The 20,943-nt window shown below is 41.6% G+C and overlaps 1 protein-coding gene across 1 annotated transcript; it reads left to right on the top strand.

The window, feature by feature from the left end:
• The first annotated feature begins 11,019 nt into the window (after nucleotides 1-11,019).
• LOC131284909 (glucose dehydrogenase [FAD, quinone]-like) lies at nucleotides 11,020-20,700 on the top strand. The gene is made up of 5 exons (XM_058313768.1): nucleotides 11,020-11,064; nucleotides 13,730-14,045; nucleotides 19,027-19,926; nucleotides 19,993-20,429; nucleotides 20,494-20,700. The coding sequence occupies exons 1-5, from the start codon at nucleotides 11,020-11,022 to the stop codon at nucleotides 20,698-20,700; spliced, it is 1,905 nt and encodes a 634-aa protein (XP_058169751.1).
• The last annotated feature ends 243 nt before the right edge of the window (nucleotides 20,701-20,943 follow it).

The following is a 20,943-nucleotide window of genomic DNA, read 5'->3' as shown; positions in this document are numbered from 1 at the left end:
AAAACTGTCAACCCACGACCACCAATGGAGGTCAGTTGATCGATCTTTGGAACCTTAAAGTGACACTAAGCGAGGAAAAATGAACGAGTTTGCCGTTAGTTTCCATTTCCCACTTCAGATTAGTTGGGCGTCTTAATCAGTTAAATTTTGAGAAAAAGTTTCTTTTTTCCCTCGACTGATTCTCCCCATCTTATACGCAAAACGGAAGCACAATGTGGACGCTTTCGAACCTTAGAAAACCTTTAACCACGCTCGATGGGTTGCAACATGCTGTAAATAGGTAAAAAGATATGCAAAGTTATGCTCACCGAGGGCTACGTGCGGAGGCTCACGACGGTTATCGCGAAGGCTTTTAATGCGAGATGTTTTTTGCATAAACACTAACACAAAATGACCATTGAGGTTCGGTATTTCCGTCCAGACGAAGAATGACCACGACATTATAAACTTTCCACTGAATATGCTTTTGCTTGATTCTAGCCATGTTGAACTTTAAAACTTATATTACTGGAATGAAATTCTTTGTGGTGTTTATAATGCTTTAACAAGTTTTACTTTGTGTTTAATCAATAAACATTTGTTGCATAAATATTTAACTTATAAAATAAAAAAAAAGATATGATAACTGTAAATATTGTTAAGCAGGACGATAAAAATATTTTCAGACTTTTAGTTTAATTTGACGTCGATTTTTCTATTGTTAATCATAACATTTATAACTAGTCTTAAAACTAATATGAAATCAGGTCACCATAAATATCTGATGCACAAAAAATACGTAATTTTTTTCACTTTTTTGCTGTTACTAATTGAGTTATTTTGTAAACATCTAGTGTTTACTTGATCACTATCGTAGATATTAAAATTTATCAATAATCATCAATATAGTATCCATTTGGTGCAATTTTTCAAGACTACTCGTTAGCCTTTCCAATGCACTTGTAGCCTACATTTGGTTGCAGTTCTTTCAACAGTTCCCTCCATCGATCACTGCATCCGCTTGTGACAGGGTGACAATGAATGTAAAATTACAGTTACGATGCAGATACGCACCCCAACTGAAAGGCCACCGAAGGCGACCAGGTTATCCTTGAGCATGCGAGCAGCAAACTGGTAGGAGCTATGGCTCGGTGCACACCATCAAGGGACCGTCACTATCATCAAGGGGGGGTAAGTGATGTAGGGCCACCTTCTAGGGACGCCTTGGCCTACGTGACGACCCGCGAAGCGCTCGGTTTCACGCCGAACCGATGCCGGTGAATGTGATCGTTTCGCCGTTTTGTTTTCCTTCTTGTCTCCCACAAGTGCCTGCTGTCAATGAACCCTTAAAAAACGGTTGCCCATTTGTAAGATGACTCGCGCTGTCAGGACAACTGTAAGTAAAAAGAGTAAATAAAAAAAAGGAACGAATCGAAGAAGACGGATCACTGCCAAGCCCTTCCGAGGAGAGGTTGTTGAGGAAAATGAAAGGCCGGTAAATGATGTTATCACAAAGGATTTGACCGAATCATCACCGTGTCGCCACTGTTGGTCGGCCGCGTCGGAATTATAGTGAAAATTATGTCATTTCCCGTGCAAAATAAACATTATTACGCATGTGTCCAATTTTTGCACAGTGCACAGTGACAAATTATCGGTAAGTGGGACACGGGCACGAAATGTCATTACATATTTATTTACATGTTTCCCTTTAACGGGAAGAATCAATCCGGAGGATGGCGCTCGGCCAACCGGGTTACGTAAGGTTTGCTTTACAATAGTGATTTATATTTTAATTTTATTTTTAGTAGCTAGACGCGAAGTAGCGGATAAATTGATTGGTCTATAACCCAATCCATGCTAAACATTTACGATCTACCGACAGAACAAGAAAAGTCAGGAGTAAATAAATGAAGTAATAAGCACACCGGTAAATTATCCTTCGATCAAAACCGTTTAAATTTACCACAAAAATCAGAGGCGTTACAAGTTTTTTTTTAAACGAAGACGAGGTAAGCGTCACCCCCCACACCCCTCCACCCAGCGCGGCTGCTTTTTGCCACCGAAGAAGCGCCGATTCGTGACGCATGGCCGTTAATTTGACCGCAGCGAGCAATCTGTCACAAAAATCAGCCCGATTGCATAATGTTTCTGCAACCGGTGGATCCCGCGCTGTGCGGGGGTGAGTCAAGCTTATTATTGACAAACCTTTTTTTTATTTATTTTTCTCTTCCACCTCTCCGTTCCCTTCCTGATCGTCGCGTCGAAGGCCTTGTGCCTGTATACTAATGATCGATGCTGATGGCTTCCCATGAATGGCGGTCGGCGGTTTAATTGCATTAGCTCGTGATCTACTTTTGACCGTTTTTTGATACGCCGATTACAATACGAACCAGCATGAGATAAAGGGAAGGGAGATGGAGGTGTTTGAGTTCAAAGGCCCCAGAAGGAGTTTACTTACTATGTTCAGCAAACCCGACGTAGTATAACTTTGTCGATAGATTTGCAGCAATTACGTTTGACATTGGAAATACATTTTGCTCTACTTATCGGCTAAAACACTCTGTTGGAGTATTGCAGATGAGTTTTTGTTGCCCTCTTTCCACTGTACAGCATTTTTGTAGTTGTTAATTTGATGATCGTTTTGATCTTGAGCGAACAAATGGCGTAAAATTGTTCATTTTTCGTTTCCATCTGCTCCAATTACTTAATTATCTCAACAACAAACACCCTATTACGGGCTTCAGTATTTTTCTCCGCCCATACCCCTCACTTAGCCGTCACCCAGTAGACAAAAATAATTTTCCGGCTCGTTTGGCAGCCCTTTGGCGGCTAGTCTGTTCGGGTGGGCTTGGCGAGCCACCCCGTTTGGGTCATATTAAAAAAAAAAAAACAGAAAAGAGGAACAATTGGACGTGATTCACCGACGGCTTGGATGGTGTAATCGATGGCGATATTGCAGAAAGATATCACAGCTGACCCTGCGTGTGTCCACGAGCAAGCCCGCTCGATAAAAACAACTATCGCGCCATCGAACACGGGGCCCACAACCTTGGCGGTCTAATTGAAGTGCCGCACTATAACAATTATTCACGAAACGCGCACGGAACACCCCAACAGCTTTATCTTTCTTTCTCTGTTCGACGCATCTTTTCTTGGTCACATGTCGAGGTCCTGATCGTGGGTCAAGCAAAAAGGATCACGTCGTTTGCTAGATACCCGAGAAGTTCCATTGACCAAACGTGTGATGATCTTTTCGCTTCTTTGGCGCGTGTATAATTTTTTTTTCAAAAATAGAAATCCATTAACCGGTTTGTTCAAGACTGGTTTCGTTATCAGTGAAGCGACACGCGCCCAGCGGGTCATCGTGAAGCTGCGATCACTGCTCTTCTCGCGTTGTAGCGTAGCCGGTGCTAGTCGATCGCTCGAGGCGCGATATCGCTGCGAACTGCGATGTAGCAGTCCGCGAAAAACCGCCAGCTCGGGCTGCACGTGCGTGCTTTACCTGTGCGTGGGAATCCGCGGGGCGTCAGTTATCGATAGCGACGCGGCGCGAACAGGACCCCTCGAGTGTCAGTCTTCGGAGAGCGCTGGTTGGGACTGGAAGCTGACAGTGACACCGTGGTGTCAAGTGTGTAGTGAAGTGAAACTGATCCTAGCAACCCGTTCGGTTAATTGTTAACGATTGTTGTGATCGTTTTAATGTAACTGAATTCTGAAGCCTTGCGTTCTTCATTGTTCAAGTGATTTGAATGCAGCGTGCTGCAGTCTTCCTTTGAAGATCATCGTGTCCTGTGCTAGGCTTGTCCTGAAATGATTGGCCATATATTCAGTGTCAGCTGATAAGTGACAGTGCAATAGTGCAACAGTGCCAGTTAAAACAACTTTAAGCTTGTTACTTTCATTTAACACATTATCTAGAAGTGCGTTTCACTACTCAACCAAATGGCGTTGGACGTCTTTAACCGTACGGTAGGTGTAGATTATTTTTGTGTTCAAAATTAATGACAACTGGAATAAAATATTTAAAAAATTCAAATCTTGTTGAACAGAACATTTAAGAAAAAATAACCCCTTACTCAAAACGTTAACGATCATGATGGACATGCCGTGCAACTGAAGGGTACACTTCAATGTGCAACATGCCGAACAGGGTGTACTTATTCCGCGTGGAACCTTAGTATTTTTTCCAAGTGTAAAGCACCTGACAACCAATGCCTCGCGATAGGGTTTTCAATGGTGAGCAAACTCCAGACGGCGGTAGACGGATTGCGACGATCCAAACATATTGATGTTGTAAAATTGATACATGGTGAATGTAAAACGTTTTGATTGTTTGGTAAAGGTTTGATTTGCGTTTGTGGTGCATTTCATGCGGTGCTCGGTGTTCATCATTCTGCACGCGGTTGCAGTAACACTTTGCAGTGCCCAGTGCACCGATTGCGGAAGATGTTAGTGTGTTCTTAGTTTATATTTTTAATTCCCACTCAATCAAAGTGGAGATAATGTGGGGGGAAAAAAAGGTAGTGTAAATTTGGATGGTCGTTGTGTTCCGCATTACACCGCACGTGATGATCGAATGCTGATCGCGTCATGGTGGCGGGAAAAAAAGGTTCTAGGTTCTTGGTTTCTCCCACCCAAAGTCCACACGAATGTGCTAATCGTGTGCTAATTCCTGCTGGTCTTCCCGATTGTGTAACAAACGCGGGAGTGTCCTCTTCCGGGCGCGTGTTCGAGCTTAAAAATAAAATGAACGAAAAATAACAGAAAATGCAATGATCAAAACTTTTGCTTTTACACACCGTAATGTTACTTTATGTGCCGCTTCCCAAAGGCACAACCGGTCAAAGAATGTGGCTCTTTGAGCAATGGTTTGTTTCCCTCGCGCACGTTGAGGGTGGATTTGTTTTAGCCGGATACCATTTTTCCATTACAATTCTTTCGGTGATTGCGAGGACAACGAACGACGACCGTATGCATATTTGGACGAACCACACCGCGTTGTCTATGCAAATTACATGCTCTCTCAAGACCGGCGACGTCTGTTTACCTTTCTTTTGTGGACTCATCCGTCGTCGTTCGCGAGGTTGCCCGGCTCGGCAATGCCAAAGTCGAACAAGTGCGTGGTTTGGATGGTCGTAATAAGGCTCCGGTTAGGTGAAACAACACGCCGCGGTTTCTCGGTGCAGTTTGACAGGTGGAGCCACGGGCCGCGACCTTGAACGTGATTGCAGGTTGAAAAGGTTCGAGTAAAGAAATTAACACACCCGCGTTTCTCGGTAGGAAATTTATGCTGTGACATCTTTTGATTGTGTGACACATTGTTCTCAAAGTCGTTTGAAAAAACAAAAAATATATATATGAGAAAAAAACCCTTACCACTAAATGGAAGCCTAAGCCTTCTGACGGTGGCACGCAAGTGTTTGATCACTTTACTTTGGGCGGTGGGTTCAAATACTCCACACTTTTCGCGGAGTATTTGAAGCGTGGCGCTCGAAAGAATCAACTGTGTTTGTGAAGAGGGTGGCGGGTAAACAATTCGGTGGTGGCGCGTGGTGAAACCCTTCTTCAGACGAGTGTTTACTTTGTAACAGTGAAAAACCGAGCGTGCCGTCGTGGGTCGACTGGTCCCCAGGTTAACATAACAAGTAGATCGGATCCATCACTCTTGACAGAATTGGATGCTTGTAATGTAACCTTGTTAATCGATCAAAAAAATGCTACGAAGTGGCAATCATGGTCTACGCGGACTTGAATCGAATATGACACGTCGTTTGACTGGAACTGGATTTCGTAATGCCGATCGATTAGGTTAGGGGTCTATAAAGTCCACTCGCCAGCTAATTTTATCCGATTCGTAAGAAAATGGTAGTACAATGAACAAAAACGAAAAATATTTTGTCTGATTTGTTGACGGTTTGACAATTGGTTTTTCCTAAAAACATGCGTTGAAACTAAAAAACGAGGTATTCAATGGGCATTCGTGGGACATTCTCATCTCCTTAAAATATACTTGTTCTTTTGATACTGATTGTTGTAAAATACAGTTTGGTAAAACTGGTCTAGAATGCAGTTGCAAAATAATAAAATTCATCAACAATTCGAGCAATACAATCTTCGACACCATTACAAACAAAATATGGAATAGAAATGATCATTTTAAATTACAGTTTTAAGTTGAAAAAGTACAAAACTCTACGAAAGTAAGTATCAAAATGAATTATTAAGTGCAACACTTTGTAATAGCCGGACCAATTGATAAACCGCTTAGAAGGGGTTCAATACCACTTTCAAACGATTAAATCGACCATCGTTAAAGGTGTCGGGCCCTCGTTTCGGGTTCTTTTTAAACGCCTGGATCCAGTAATTTTATACCGTCTCCTGGATTAGGTCATTTGGAATGAAACACGCAAAACCGAATAAAAATGAAATCGAACTGTACATCCAAATCGTTCAAGGACATTCCGGCGAAAAAATTTGCTCGTGAAATTCAGCGATCGGGTTTTATTGTCCATTACTTCTGTCCTTGCCCGTCAAACAATGATAATTTGTCCCGCTCTCAGGGTGGTTCCGGCACGAAACGGCCCGGAAATCATTGAAATCATCGAAACCATCGAGTGCTGGAAACAAACAGGTGAGGATGCGCCATTTTGCTCCGAAGGTAAACTTCCAAAGTGGACATGCGAAGCCGGCGAACTGGCCACAGTGTGAATGTGGTTGACAGAAGGAAGCGAAAGAGAGAAAACAAATTATACATCCTTCACACAATGTTTCAAGTCATTAGAAATGATCACTTTTTTCGTCTCGTAGGTAATGGTGGACTGGTTGTCTTACCGATCGAACGAAGCAAACAAGTGAAACCCACATGCCAGTGTTCATTTCCATATCGAAACTACGTCTGAAACTCATTGTTATTTTAATTCATTTCAAATGAGGATTCATTTGCATATAATAAGTTGGTTGACTGATTTGTACAGACATGTCGTAAGTCAAGAGTAAATCATTAATCCACTTTTTGCAATGTTTTTACATTGTCGTTATGACCAGCTTGTTAAATCAGTTGATGCAACACATGACACTCTCCGCTGGTTGATTTACTTCGGGACACATTCTCCCGTAAGCAACTGGTACCAGTTGTTTTTCCCCTTAAGAAGCCACCAAGGTCGATGCATCGAATGCACTTTCGTGGTCGAATACGGTGTGCTCTCCTCGCATAACCTTGAGCTTGTTTCGGCTCAAAATTCCGAAAGGCAACGATGCACTTTGGGTTTCTTTTTTTTCCCACGGGTGGGCTTTTACTTTCATCTTACAACTTTTTTCTCCCCGTCTGGCGAGTTCGCTTTTCTCCTACCATTTCTTCCCCGCAGCCTAGAACGTGTTCAGATGCCGCGCGCTGACACGGTGCTACTGCGAGGATTATAATTTGGACCAATATGGCGCAAGGGGATGCTGGGGTGCCGTGTCGCTCACCTTGAATCCGGCGGCGACCCGACCCCTGTTCCGTGGGCCGAACTGGTTTTGTAGTTTTCGAGCCAGCAGACCGATAAGGGTGCCGCTTCATTGTCTATAGCTTTGTCCCCTGCCCGGCGGTGCCCCATTTCCTTCTTCGTAGACGCTGGAAGCCTGCTTTAAGGTAATGTGAGGCAAAATGATTCTCTTATTAATTTCTGTCAGAACGTTCATGGAAAATACCCCAAATTTTTATATGTCGATTCTCTAACCTGTCTTCTACTGCAAAAAAAAAAAATGGTATTTTATTGATTATCTGTAACTCCATCTCACAGTACACTATGTTAAAACATTTAGTTTTGCTTCCAACTCTAAATTCAAAATTTGTGTTGATGAAATGAAAATAAATGCTTAACATTTATAACGGTGCATTCTGCCTCACATAAACCGGTTCATCCACAACCAGAATTATGCATCCAATTCTATTCAGTATTCGTTAAGTAACATATTAAGATAGTTGGTAAAAGAATATTTCATTTTACCACTTGTTGTAGCTTTAAGTATCGTAGAGAAATCTTACATAATTTCATTCGTTAATTGTTTTATCCTGTTTTCTCTGTCAGATCTTATTGTAGAGCCTTTCAAGTTCATATAGGATGTATAAGATACGCTAATGAACATATTCTATTGCTTAGCTTTTTGTTTAATAGCATTTTTCAGTTAAAAAATTGCGGTGCGTCTCACCCCACCGGGGCATCTTGCCACACTTTCCCTTACTTTTAGACTCGGAACAGGCTTCGGGTTTGCAAACGCAAAACGGAGGTCTATTTGTCTCGTGATGAATGAACGTGGCTGAGGTCTATTCCGCGTGGTCGCGTACCGTTTTATCTGTTAACCCAAACCCAAAAGACCGGCGCGATAGAAACGGAGGCGACAACCGTCGATGCGCCAATAAGATTTATGTTCCCAACGATCACCGTCAAATCTTGGGGCGCTTGGGAGGCAACCGATCCGCCTAGCAGGTCACAACTACCGTCGGTGACCTCAGCTGACATTGGAAGACGGTCGGACTAATGGTCGAGCGTGCTGGAGATTGATCATCCAATCATCCAGCTTTGACAGATTTTAATGTGTTTTCTCCAGTTCGTGTGTGTGGGACGAAACTCGGTTCGATTTTTGCACAAAGTCTCGAAATGCATGTCACAATCCTCGTCGACGAATTGATGCCATTGCCAATGGTTGCGTTTGAAGATGTTTTGCATAGAAACTGCATTAGAAACGAAGCGAACCCCATGCGGAATGCTTATGCAGGGGATGTTTTTCATCGAAAGAGGAAATATGTATGCATCCCCCGTCGTTACTTCGAGCACGAGCTGGGCGTTCTTGAAGCGACCTACTGTCGAGAAGTTTTTTCCCCTCCGACTCCGCCAAACCTACTAAACTACCTGCAGACCTCTGGCAACTTGTGGCGAACAGGTTTCTGTTTTTCCGTACCGTCATTCCATGACGGCGTGCGTGCAAGCGTGGTGCTTAGTGTACTGCAAACAGTGACAAATGGACATCGATTAGTTTAGTATGCATCATTTTCTGTTGTTGTTGTCGTTGTCGTTGCCGTTGTCACCGTCCAGTATGTTCGGTTGTTTGCTCTTGTCCGTGCCTGCGCCTCTGCCGGCTATACAAGAGTGAGCCAGAAAAATGGAAGAGGAGTTGTCCTACGAAGGTCGGTATCCGTGGGCTTCAGACTACGTGACAAAGCCAAGGCGAAGGTCTTTAGGGCCGTTTGGTCCATCAAGGGTTGATAATGACCAGCCGAAGATCGGAAGAATGCTTTTAAGCAATCGTGGCTCAGAATCGTTGGTCATTGGATAAAATATTGGGGCAGAGGATTGATCTTGAATGTAGCGACACTGGAAATTCACGAAGGGCATCACCGCCATTGGTTTAATCTGCTTCAGAAACCGGTTGCTATGGTTTTAAGATTGGTTCCATCGCAATGAAAGTAGGTCAAGGTACGCTTGTGGTTGGTTTATCAAGCTACAATATGGATTTTTAAATGTTATTATTGTAAAGGCATGATCATGTTTGAAGAAATTATATACTAATTGCTACAAACATTTATTAACATAAACTTAAACACAACAATGATTTTTGATTTTGACAACAGAGAAAGTATGTAGGTCATTATTTTCGCCATTTCCACTTCAACGCATTAGCTTATGTAACATAAGCTAGGATTGCTAGGACTCTAGCCCTGACTTTGTTTGGAAGACGATGTCCGAAGGCTCATAAAAATTCAATGCCACCAAAGATTATTCAATATGTTTTCTTTTTTCCATTTTCGCGACATACCTCAGTGACGTATTTGTTTCCCTCACTTAGTCCGGTGTCGTAATTCGCACCTAAACGTATGACTGACGATGTTCGAAGAGTCGACCCAGGGCAGCGTTGTCGACCATGAGTATGGACGGGTTCTGGGCTCAATGGGGTACGTTCACAATGATCTTGATTTCGTTAGGTTGACGTGACTAACCTAAGGCCGTGGTAGGAGTTTTAGGTTTCCTCGAAAGTCACTGAGGGCAAGTTATGCGGTACAGCTTCACGCGATTCCACTAGGATATGTTTTTGTTGCTGGATATTTGGCACACAATACGACATGATTTGGTAAACTTTAGTCGTTATGTAGAATTAAACTAAAGCAATAGAAGATGACCCATCAAGTCTTTGGAAATGTATTATGGTCTACATGTGTTGGGTGGGGCACTATCGGAGTATGACAACAGGTTCTTCCTGTCTACGATCAACTATCCAGATAGTGATGGATTTTTCCGCACATGGAACCGGAAACGCCAGACAAAAGGCCTCTGTAGCAGTAATCATAGAATGAATGCTACCCCAGGACCAGTTTCACGATCTGAAGCTGGTTTCTCACAACAATTCGGATCGTTTAACATTTGTGGCTGTTAAACACGAGGTTCCCTGAATTTTAAGAAGATGCGAAACATTATGAAGAAGGGAGCTTTTTTCATTGGAAAGTGAATCAAAGTCCTGCCAAATGGCATTTGATCGAACCGACGTTGTTCCCGAACAGGTTTTCGTGAATTCCATTGGGAAGAAGGGCGAGAATATTGCCTGACGTCAAACGGATTTGGGAATTCTTTGGTCTTTTAGTTGTCTGACGTCTTTGGGAATTGTACGCCAAATTGAAATGGTTTTTCCAATGAATTCAGAATGACGCAAAAGATTTGGTTGAGGATAAATGGAATAAATGACTTTGAAGGACTGGTTAGAATTAATTCTCTAAAACAAATTTAGAAAGTATTCCCCGCCGCCTTTCTTAAGATATGATCAATACAAAACTAATTTATAAAACGCTGGGACTACACGCATAAGCTAGGGCCGCGCTCGGGAAGCGAACAATTATTTCAAGCTAAATTAGTTCTAATCCCACTCCTCCGATATGGTTCGCTAACATCCGACTTAAAGCGAGGGAACGTATACCACGTTTGGGTCGGTTATTTGGTTTTGTAATCGACACCAACCGGCCACCGGATAGATTGGGACAATCTCGAAGCCCGTTGGATTTAGGTCGGCATGGGCGAGGATAGTAATGAATTCCGAGCGGAATTGGTTGCCAGCGTAAGGACGATTGATTTCAAGCCAGCGCCATAGTGCATCAAACGATACTCCATATCGATCCATTTCTCCGGCCCGACGTGTTGGCCGTTCTCCGTAGTGGTGGACAGAAATAATTGATCGCCTGGTAGCTGCATTTTCCTTTCGTCCGACTCGTGCCGATCGTGGCTCAGGAACTGCCTTGCGCGAGCAGTGTAATTTATGCGACGGTTTTGCATAGTTGTACGGCGAGAGAAATAATCTGCGAACGAGACGCTGGTGATGCTGGTTATGACGAAATGTGGTCGCACGGGAAAGGGGAGTTATCTTTTCTGGCCAGTGCAGAAACAGCGTTCAGAGATTGTAGGTTATTAGATTGTGACGTAAAGCTAGTTATTCTGAGCAGTTATCTAAGCGCTGGGGGTAATTTTGTTTTGTTTATTTTGAGAAAATACGGATAAACAAATTTCAACTCAACCTATATTTTAGTGATTAAACGAACCGTCAAAACACATTGAGCAGAATGCTATAGATATTAAATCAAAATATTTCTTATCTAGTTAATATTAAATACTTATTTGACGTAATAGTTTTAATTTTTCGGTGGCTAAATTTCTACGCTAAGTCCAAACAGTAAAAATAAACCCGGGTTGAAATAAAAAAAGGTGCATATTTAAATCAAACAGGTATCAGCTCGCGGTCCGCGCAGTGCAACGATCTATTCCTCATGCTCTACTTTTTGCTCGCGGCATATAAAAACTGACGCGACTCGCGGCAAAGCCCACCGAATCGTCACGTCATCCTACCCTCCATTCCGTTCCGCAACCGGCGGCTACTGTATGGCTGAAAAGCAGCTAGCGCCGACGGTTGACGGTCAAGGCCTGCTCTGTCAAACCGCGCGGTCGTTAATGATTCACTTCCCTTCGAAATGGAGTTCGGGTGCAGGCGGTCGCCGGGTGCTGATGCTGCCGGCGTAACGATTCCGTTGGTTCTACCAATTAGCGGCCGTTAGCAAATTTAACCACTAACGGATCAATTAGAAACCATCGAAGGTAGAGTGTGGGACGGTGTACAGATTGTTTCTTGTGGCTTTGTTTTATGGATTGATTTTTGAATGTTTTTTTTTGTATGTTTGTCATTTATATTTTTTTGTTTCTTTTATCTCATGCATTGTCCACGGTTACAATCTACGAACGTAAGCATAGCTCTGACAGCGTGGATTGGAATGCCAACCAAAACCAGCACGCATTGAGTCTAGTAAACGCGTGAAGGACGGGCATAACAAAAGATGATCGATATCGAAACAAAAACTAAGATCAATTTGCGGTAGCATAAGATTACAGTTTCACATCAGTTTAGCGACGTTTGATCGATGACAATTGTTTTTATTGTCTTCAGTAGAATAGAAAATGAAATAAAATAACAATAGAACCATTATTGAGAGTTTCAAACCATCTTAAATTTGTAAATAATCAATCTAAAAAAAATTACACATTGCTCAAAACAGAATCAATGAAATTATTTATTCTTGAAGATCAACATTTTTTTCAATTGCTCCTCCTATGGTAAAGTGTATGTAGGTTATCTCTTCATGTGGCATACGACCATATTAGTAAGTTCAAGGTGAATTGGTCCGTTAACCCAGTGGCGCCGCGTTCGTGTAACGGTCCGTTTGTAACGATCGACGACTCATGACGATATTGGAAGATTTCGATGAGATGCGGGATCGTGTGACTCAAATAACAGCGAGTTTTGCTTTCAAACGGGAAACATCTGCTAGACTTTGTGTGCTCCTATTAAGCAATTTTGCGAATAAATTTGATTGTCTAATTTGACACCGAAAACCGCAGAAATTTAGACCCATAAATAGGATGAAATTCGATCGCTTTAGAAAGGGATGTTGTTATATCATTCGTTTCTTCTCAGCGGAATGTATTTACCATGTTTAAATATGAGGTCAATGGTTTTTGACTGTTTGGGACAAATCATCGATTTATTTATTGGTGCCTAGGATACGATGCGACATTCCAGTGCCTTAGGGTTTTCCCCGGTGGGTTATTAATTTATTAGACTTTTCTGCTCTTCTCTCTAAGCCATTTATTTTCATGGTGGATTGGGCAAAAGGTCACGGCGCTCATTTGGTGGTGCATTCGTTTTTCCACCACATTTGTGACGGTATTTCTGGTGCGAGTGACGAAGGGTTAAGTGAAAAATTAAGTTGTAGGCACAACACGATTTTAAAACTTTCAAACGATAGTTGCCGCTGAAAGTATGTCGGAAGATACTTCCGATATGGTCAAGCGCAAGCTTAGGTCAACCTGCACATCTGTGCAACACATTTATTCGAGGTTTCGAGCTTGCCTTAGATTCGTACGATCAAGGAAATAAATTAATAATTGTGATGGCCAAAGTGGCGATTGCGTGTGTCAGTTTAATGTTGCCACTAATGTCTGTTGATGTCATTTGTGACAACATTTTATTTTATTTTACAACAATAACCAAATAAACATTTTCAATTCCATTATACAATCCAGTAGTCGTCACACTGTGACACACTTCGTGTTTGAAAAATATATTATTGAACATTATAAACAACATATTTTTAAATTCCATATTTGCTTTTCGTTTGTGTATGTTGGTTTGTATCGTTCACAATTAACTAATTTGAAAAATGTTTTCCTTCTTCTAGACTCTATATTTCATAGCTAGTTTTGTGCTGATCCTTTACTACTGTCCAAAGATCGAGGCCAGCGAGAGTACCTTTTTTCAAACGTTGTTCGATGAAACGAGTGCACTGTTTAATAATGCTTCGGATCGGATTCCGGACACTAATATCTTTCGGAAGGAGTACGACTTTATCGTCATCGGAGCCGGTTCCGGTGGGTCGGTGATGGCCAACCGCTTGACGGAACTTCGTGAATGGAACGTGTTGCTGCTCGAGGCCGGCAAGGAGGGTAACATGCTAACGGAGGTACCCTTAACGGCGGGGTTGACCACCATTACAGGTAGGAAATGGCCATGATACAACGTGAAGTAAAGATATTTTTAAATGAAAAAAATGTGTTGATACTAATTCTCTGTCTCTTATTGAGTTTTTATCCTTCTGAAAATACATAATACATTGGTCAATCATGTACATGTTGTAATGGTAGAATTATACCAGCCGTTATTCTTCTTCACACTTAGTTGCATTGCTCTATTTTGAAGCAAACTTTATTTCTGCACAGTGGATGAGTATATTTACTCCTTTGCTTTTTCTTACTATTCGTTCGGTAAAAATTATGTTTTAATTGAAAAATCTTAGTTATTGCTTTGAGTCAAAAGATTTAATTGAAAAGTGTGATATCAACTATCGCATTTGGCAGTTGCACAGTAGAACGCGCATGGGTTTAGGGCAGACCTAAAAAATTTTAAATTGACCTGAAGAAAACATTTAAAGATTATATTTAAATAATAAAAGAAAAGAAGTAGGTGAATTTATTCAATAAACACTGTTAACAAAAATTAGCAAAAAGTAGTCGAATCTATTCCCTGGTCATGTAGTTTTTCTCGTAACATGTACTTGAAGTTTTTGCGATTGGCGATTTGCGAATAGCGATTGGTGAATGGCCTAACTTCCCCCACTTGCGCAGAGGATGTCTAGCTTACACACGACTTTGTTTTTGCAATTGCTTGCAGGTTTGGATTAACACGTTCGAAGAACGGTTTGATCATACTCGTTTGCTTGCATTACGCAGATTTCTCTCTGATATCGATTGCTCGATCTCCTTTGTGTAGGAATGAATCCTAAGTGAGTTGTTAATGGTAACTCCCCCCATTCAACCATGGGAAATAGCAGACTACCCGAGGAAAGCGCTAACGATAGTCATATATATAGTTCGTGCAAGCCATTTTAGTTTTAGCGATGGATAAGCATCATTTGAAACTTCTAAAAATAGCATCCCTATTTCCTGGAACGCTTGGCACGACCCTTTCTTTCTTTTCTGCGGTATGAGCTTTGTCTCGCTTGTTCTCATATTCTATTCAGTGTGCGTCAGACTGACGTTCGCTGAACGCTCACTTGTACTGCTTCGACATTTGTAGAGTTCTGCAAAAGCGAATTCAAATACTTGGAACCGTTGAGTGGCTGTTTAACCTTCAGGTCTACGACCAAAAATACCTACGTTAACATACGACCGCCTACCCGGGTAGGCCATAGGTTTTGTATGGGGGTTTGCATTTTGCTGTGCTTTAAAGCTAATATCTTTTGTTCTAGATGCCGTAGTGAGTTGAAATTTTCAGTAATGATACTTAAGAATGTTTTCTAACACATCCCATTCAAATAATAATATTAAAAATTCGATAAGTAAGTAATTTTTTCATTCAAATATATTTTATCCCATAGATCTACAATCGCCAACTCTGTAAACCATACATTTTCAATAAGTTATTGTGTTTGTTTATACTTCTTAAGTTTCTGGTGAAGTAACTTCTTGGTGCCCTCAACATTTTTGCTTATAAATTGAATTTCAACGATGTAGAAATATTTTTCTATTAAATTTTACGTTTTGGAAATGTTCATGTTCCTCAGTAAATTCAGTGGCATATCTGGAGGAAATTCTTCATTATACATTGTTACAACTGATATTTAAGCCTTAACATTTTAAAACTTAGCTCATATACATTAATTCGATCGTTTTGTTTCAAACGATAACAGTTTCTTTTGTATTTAATTCAACCCGTTGCATCATGATTTTCTTGCAATTAATAAATTATTATTTTGTGTAGCAAATTATGAAAGTTCACCTAGAATGCTTTCGTTGCCGCTGTGTGGTCCAAAATGTAGCATAATTTGCATATTTGTACATCGTCTTCGAGTTTATCTTATTACTAATTGTTCGAGGAGTTCGAGGAGTAAAACAGTCTTTCATAGTGTGTCTTAGATAAATTTGCATTGTTTTCAATATAAATATAAAAAGAAAAACCCGAGGGGCACCTCCTTTCACCTACTGGTGGTTTGTCTTGGTACAGAAAAATATAAACTCTCGTACAAAACGTATGACTTACCCGGGTAGGCGGTTGTAGATTTAAGGGGTATAAATAGAAAAATGGTGTAAAAAAATACTTAGAATAAAAATAAAAAGTCGATTTTCGGCAGAATGATAGAGAACATGTTGCTTGAGGCATTCCAGGAATTTCGAGTCGATATAACTGTTCAATTCGAAGTAATTGCAAAATAAAAGGGCAAAACTTACCCAGGTAGGCGGTTGTAGATCTGAAGGTTAACCGTCACCCGTTCAATCAAAGTTACCTACGTTAACGATCAACCGGACTACCCGAGTAGACAACCCAAACCTGTGTAGCTTCAACAGTTTAAACAGGAGTTTACAGTTTCTGTTTTTCAGTATGCACATCTTTGAGCATTAAAACTGAATTACTTGAAATTTTCAGCAATTTATTCAAATTTTTTTCCAGAAATGTTATACAATTGTTAAATGTTCAAATGTGTATTTTTCATTCGGAAACACGAATCCTTTAGTTTAAGCAAATATGCCTTACGTTTAGGTCTTAAAATGTTAATCTTATACTAAATATAAGTAGACTACACATAATTTTGTTCAGAATATGTGCGCCACAAGCACGTTTATTAATCCGCTTCTATTCGACTATGCATATGATTCGAGGTACAACAAAAGCTAAGTAAAAGTGAGAGTTATGGAAAAAGTCAATCCTAAGAATAGATATAACCGAACAGCCATAGAAGAATAGCTAGGAACAGCATTTCCGAAGAAAAACGAACAAAATAAAAGACAAAACTCTGTTCCTAGTTGAAGCATGAAGATAGCATGAAGCGAGTGACTATTTATTCATTTTTACAATATTTTATGTAACTTTCCAAAACTTTTCAATTAGTTGAGTATCTAAGAGAAAAGAAATCAGTACTAAAATATAGAAAATGCAAACTTCTATGTAAAATGTATGTTCTACATAGATATGTAAATGGTTGTAGATGTAAAGGGTGAAATTTGTTTAAACTCCAATTAACATACTTAATGAATTTCTAAAACTATACAATATTTTGGAAAACACTCTCAAGTATCTTCTTCTTCTTCTTGGCGTAACAACCTCTTGTTCATGCCTGCCCTTTAAGGGCTTACGAGACTTGATTCCCTGTTGTACGTGGATAGTAAGTCCTCTCGTACAGGAGGGGGTACGGTCTCGGTTGGGATTCGAACCCACGCCGTCGAAGTGGTGAGCCCCGGCGTGGGCTGATTTTCTAACCGGCGCTACCGGTACGTTTTGTATGGGAGTTTGCATTTGCTGTGCTTCAAAGCTTTTATCAATTGTTGTAGATGGTATAGTAAGTTGAAATTTTCACTGATGTACTTGAGAATGTTTTCTTACACATCCCATTTAAATAATTATATTAAAAAAATCGTTAAGTAAGCATTTTTGTCATTCAAATATATTTTATCCCTTGGATCTGCAATGGACAACTCTGTAAGCCTTACATTTTCAATAAGTAATTGTGTTTGTTTATACTTGTTAAGTTTCTGGTGAAGTGACTTCTTAGTGCCTTCCAACATTTTTGCTTATAAATTGAAATTTCTAAGATTTAGAAATATTTTTCTACAAAATTTTTACGTTTTGGAAATGTTCATATTACTCAGTAAATTCAGTGTCATATCTGCAGGAAATTCTTCATCATACATTGTTACATCTTATATTTAAGCCTTAACATGTTAACGCTTAGCTCATTTACATAAATTCGATCGTTTTGTTTCACAAAGAACAGTTTCCTTTTTTTTGAATTGATAATCAATTTGTGTACCAAACGATGAAAGTTCACCAGTATGCTTCCGATGCCGCTGTGTGGTCCAAAATGTCGCATGATATGCATATTTGTAGATCGTCTTAGAATTTATATCATTACTAATTGTTCGAGGAGTTGTTGCAAAACAGTCTTTTATAGTGTGTCTTAGACAAATTAGGATTGTTTTCAACATAAATTTTGAACACAGCATTGAAGAAAAACCCGAGCTGCTTCTCTTTTCCTCTCCGCTACTGGTGGTATGCCTTGGTACAGAAAAAAAAAACTCCCGTACAAAACGTATGACTTACTCGGTTAGGCGGTTGTAGATTTAAGGGGTATAAATCGAAAACTGGTGAAAAACAAATTAGAATAAAAATAAAAAATCGGTTTTCGGCAAAAAGATAGCAAACATGTTGCTTGATGCATTGCAGGAATTTCGATACAACAGTTCAATTCGAAGTAATTGCAAAATAAAAGGGTCAAACTTACTCAGCTAGGTGGTTGTAGATCTGAGGGTTAAAGATTATATTTATCTAATGATAGAAAAGAGCCATACAAAAAAACTAGGTAAATTTATTCAATAAAAACTGTTCACAAAAATTAGCAAAAAGTAGTCGAATCTATTCCCTGGTCAAGGGATTTTTCTGTTAACAATCAGTACTTGAAAACATAACCCTTTTTATTTTATAATGATTGAATACGGCGATTGAAAACGACAAGTTTTAGCAATAGCTTGCAATGTTGTTCATGGTAACTTCCCCCATTCAACCATGGGAAATAGCAGACTACCCGAGAAAAGTGCTAACAGTAATCATATATATAGTTCGTGCAAGCCATTTTAGTTTTAGCGATGGATAAACGTCCATTGAAACTTCTAAAAATAGCATCCCTATTTCTTGGAACGCTTGGCACGACCCTTTCTTTCTTTTCTGCAGTACGCGCTCTCGCTTGTTCTCATATTCTATTCTGTGTGCGTCAGACGGTTAGTTCGTTCTCTTGTACTGCTCCGACATTAGTTCTGCAAAACTCTGCAAAAGCGAATTCAAATAATTGGAACCGTTGGGTGGCTGTTAAAAAAAATTGCCGCCGAAAATTTATTACAACGCACTCTTTTTTATTAAAATATTATAGTAAAATACGTACTTTAATTAAATAATAATATTTTTTTTAATACTTCCATATCATTTGTTCAGGTTACAACTGGGGTTACAAGGCGGATCCAATGGAGGGCGCCTGTCTCGGTCTGAAGGGTGGCGTTTGCAATTGGCCAAAGGGCCGTGGACTCGGTGGAACAAGTCTGATCAACTTTCTCATCTACACCCGTGGACATCGACGTGACTACGACGGATGGGAACAGGCGGGCAATCCGGGATGGGGTTATCGAGATGTGCTGGAGTACTTCAAAAAGTCGGAGCGAGTTAAAATTCCCTCTTTACGCTCGTCCCCGTACCGATCCACCGTCGGTCCGGTGGACGTGGAAGAGTCTTCGTTCGAAACGCCTCTGCTGAGGCGCTTCATTGACGCCGGTAAGGAACTCGGTTACCTCGAGACGGACTCGAACGGCGAGATTCAGCTCGGGTTCGGTAAGGCCCAGGCAACGATGCGCAACGGTAGAAGGTGCAGTGCGGCAAAGGCATACCTGGTACCTGCCGCACGACGTCCAAACCTGGACATCTCGATGAACTCTCGCGTTACGAAGATCTTGATCGATCCTCTGACGAAGCTTGCGTACGGTGTGGAGTTCATCAAGCACAAGCGGCGCTACGTGATCCGTGCGCGCAAGGAAGTGATCCTAGCGGCCGGTGCAATCGCTTCCCCGCAACTTCTGATGCTTTCGGGCGTGGGTCCGCGCGAACATCTGCAGCAAGTCGGAGTACCTGTCGTACAAGACCTACCAGTCGGGTATAATCTGCAGGATCACGTGAACCTGCCTGGGCTGGTGTTTCCCGTGAACCAGCCCGTTACCGTGCGGGAGCGTGACATGCGTTCACCAAAGTACATCTTCGATTACCTTCTATTCGGCCGTGGACCATTCACCGTTCCCGGAGGAGCTGAAGGTGTGGCGTTCGTGAAGACCAACATCAGCTACACACGTGAGTAAACTTTATCGAGGATTGAGGAGTAAACATTAATGTTCCATTCCAATGATTCTTACCCAGCATCGGACTACCCGGACATTGAGCTAGTGATGGGAACCGGTGCGTACAACAACGACGAGTCGGGTTCGCTGCGGGAAACCATCGGCATCACGGACGAGTTTTACCACCGGACGTATGGAACTATCCTTGGCAAGCATGCATTCGCCATCTCTCCGATCCTGATGCGCCCGAAGAGCCGCGGCCGGATTTACCTGAAGAGCGCCAACCCATTCCGTTGGCCGCGGATGGATGGGAACTTCTTCGGAAACTACGACGACTTGGCGGTACTTCGCGAGGGTGCGAAGCTGACGGTGACCCTGGTAGAGTCCCGTCACTTCCGATCGTTCGGGGCCAAACTACACACCACCCCATTTCTGGGATGCGAGGGCCATCGCTTCCGGAGTGACGAATACTGGGAGTGTGCCATTCGGCGAATCGGTAGCTCGTTGCAGCATCAGGTAAGGGTCGCACACCGTTGTGAGGTTTGAGTTCACTGACGTTCAACGTTCTTTCCATTTCCAGTGTGGTACTTGCAAGATGGGCCCCACAACCGACCCGGAAGCGGTGGTCAATCCGCAACTGCAAGTGTACGGCATTCGCGGACTGCGCGTTGTGGACGCATCGATCATTCCCACCATTCCAGCGTCGCATACCAATGCGGTCGTGTTCATGATTGGTGAGAAGGCTGCCGACATGGTGAAGGAATTCTGGGTCAACGAAATTCGCTGAACGTAAAAAGTTCAAGATTCTCCAATCCGCGAAGGAAAAGCAAAATGTAGTGCACGATCTTTCTCCTCTAGTCAACTAGCCTCCTTAAGTGAGATCACTCTCGACCTACATCGGGGATCACTGTTACATGATTTTGCGGAACCGCAAGTGCACTCTCCACGGCTCGAAGGTTCCGGGTCGCCTTTTTCCAGTCGCACCAGTATCCAGCAAATCCGCCAATGTAAATGCCGTGTAGAATTTAAC

Source organism: Anopheles ziemanni, chromosome 3 (genome assembly GCF_943734765.1).
Source record: "Anopheles ziemanni chromosome 3, idAnoZiCoDA_A2_x.2, whole genome shotgun sequence".
NCBI classification, from domain to species: Eukaryota; Metazoa; Arthropoda; class Insecta; order Diptera; family Culicidae; genus Anopheles; species Anopheles ziemanni.
The sequence above is the reverse complement of the archived record's forward strand: the minus strand, read 5'-3'. Positions and strand labels throughout refer to the sequence as shown.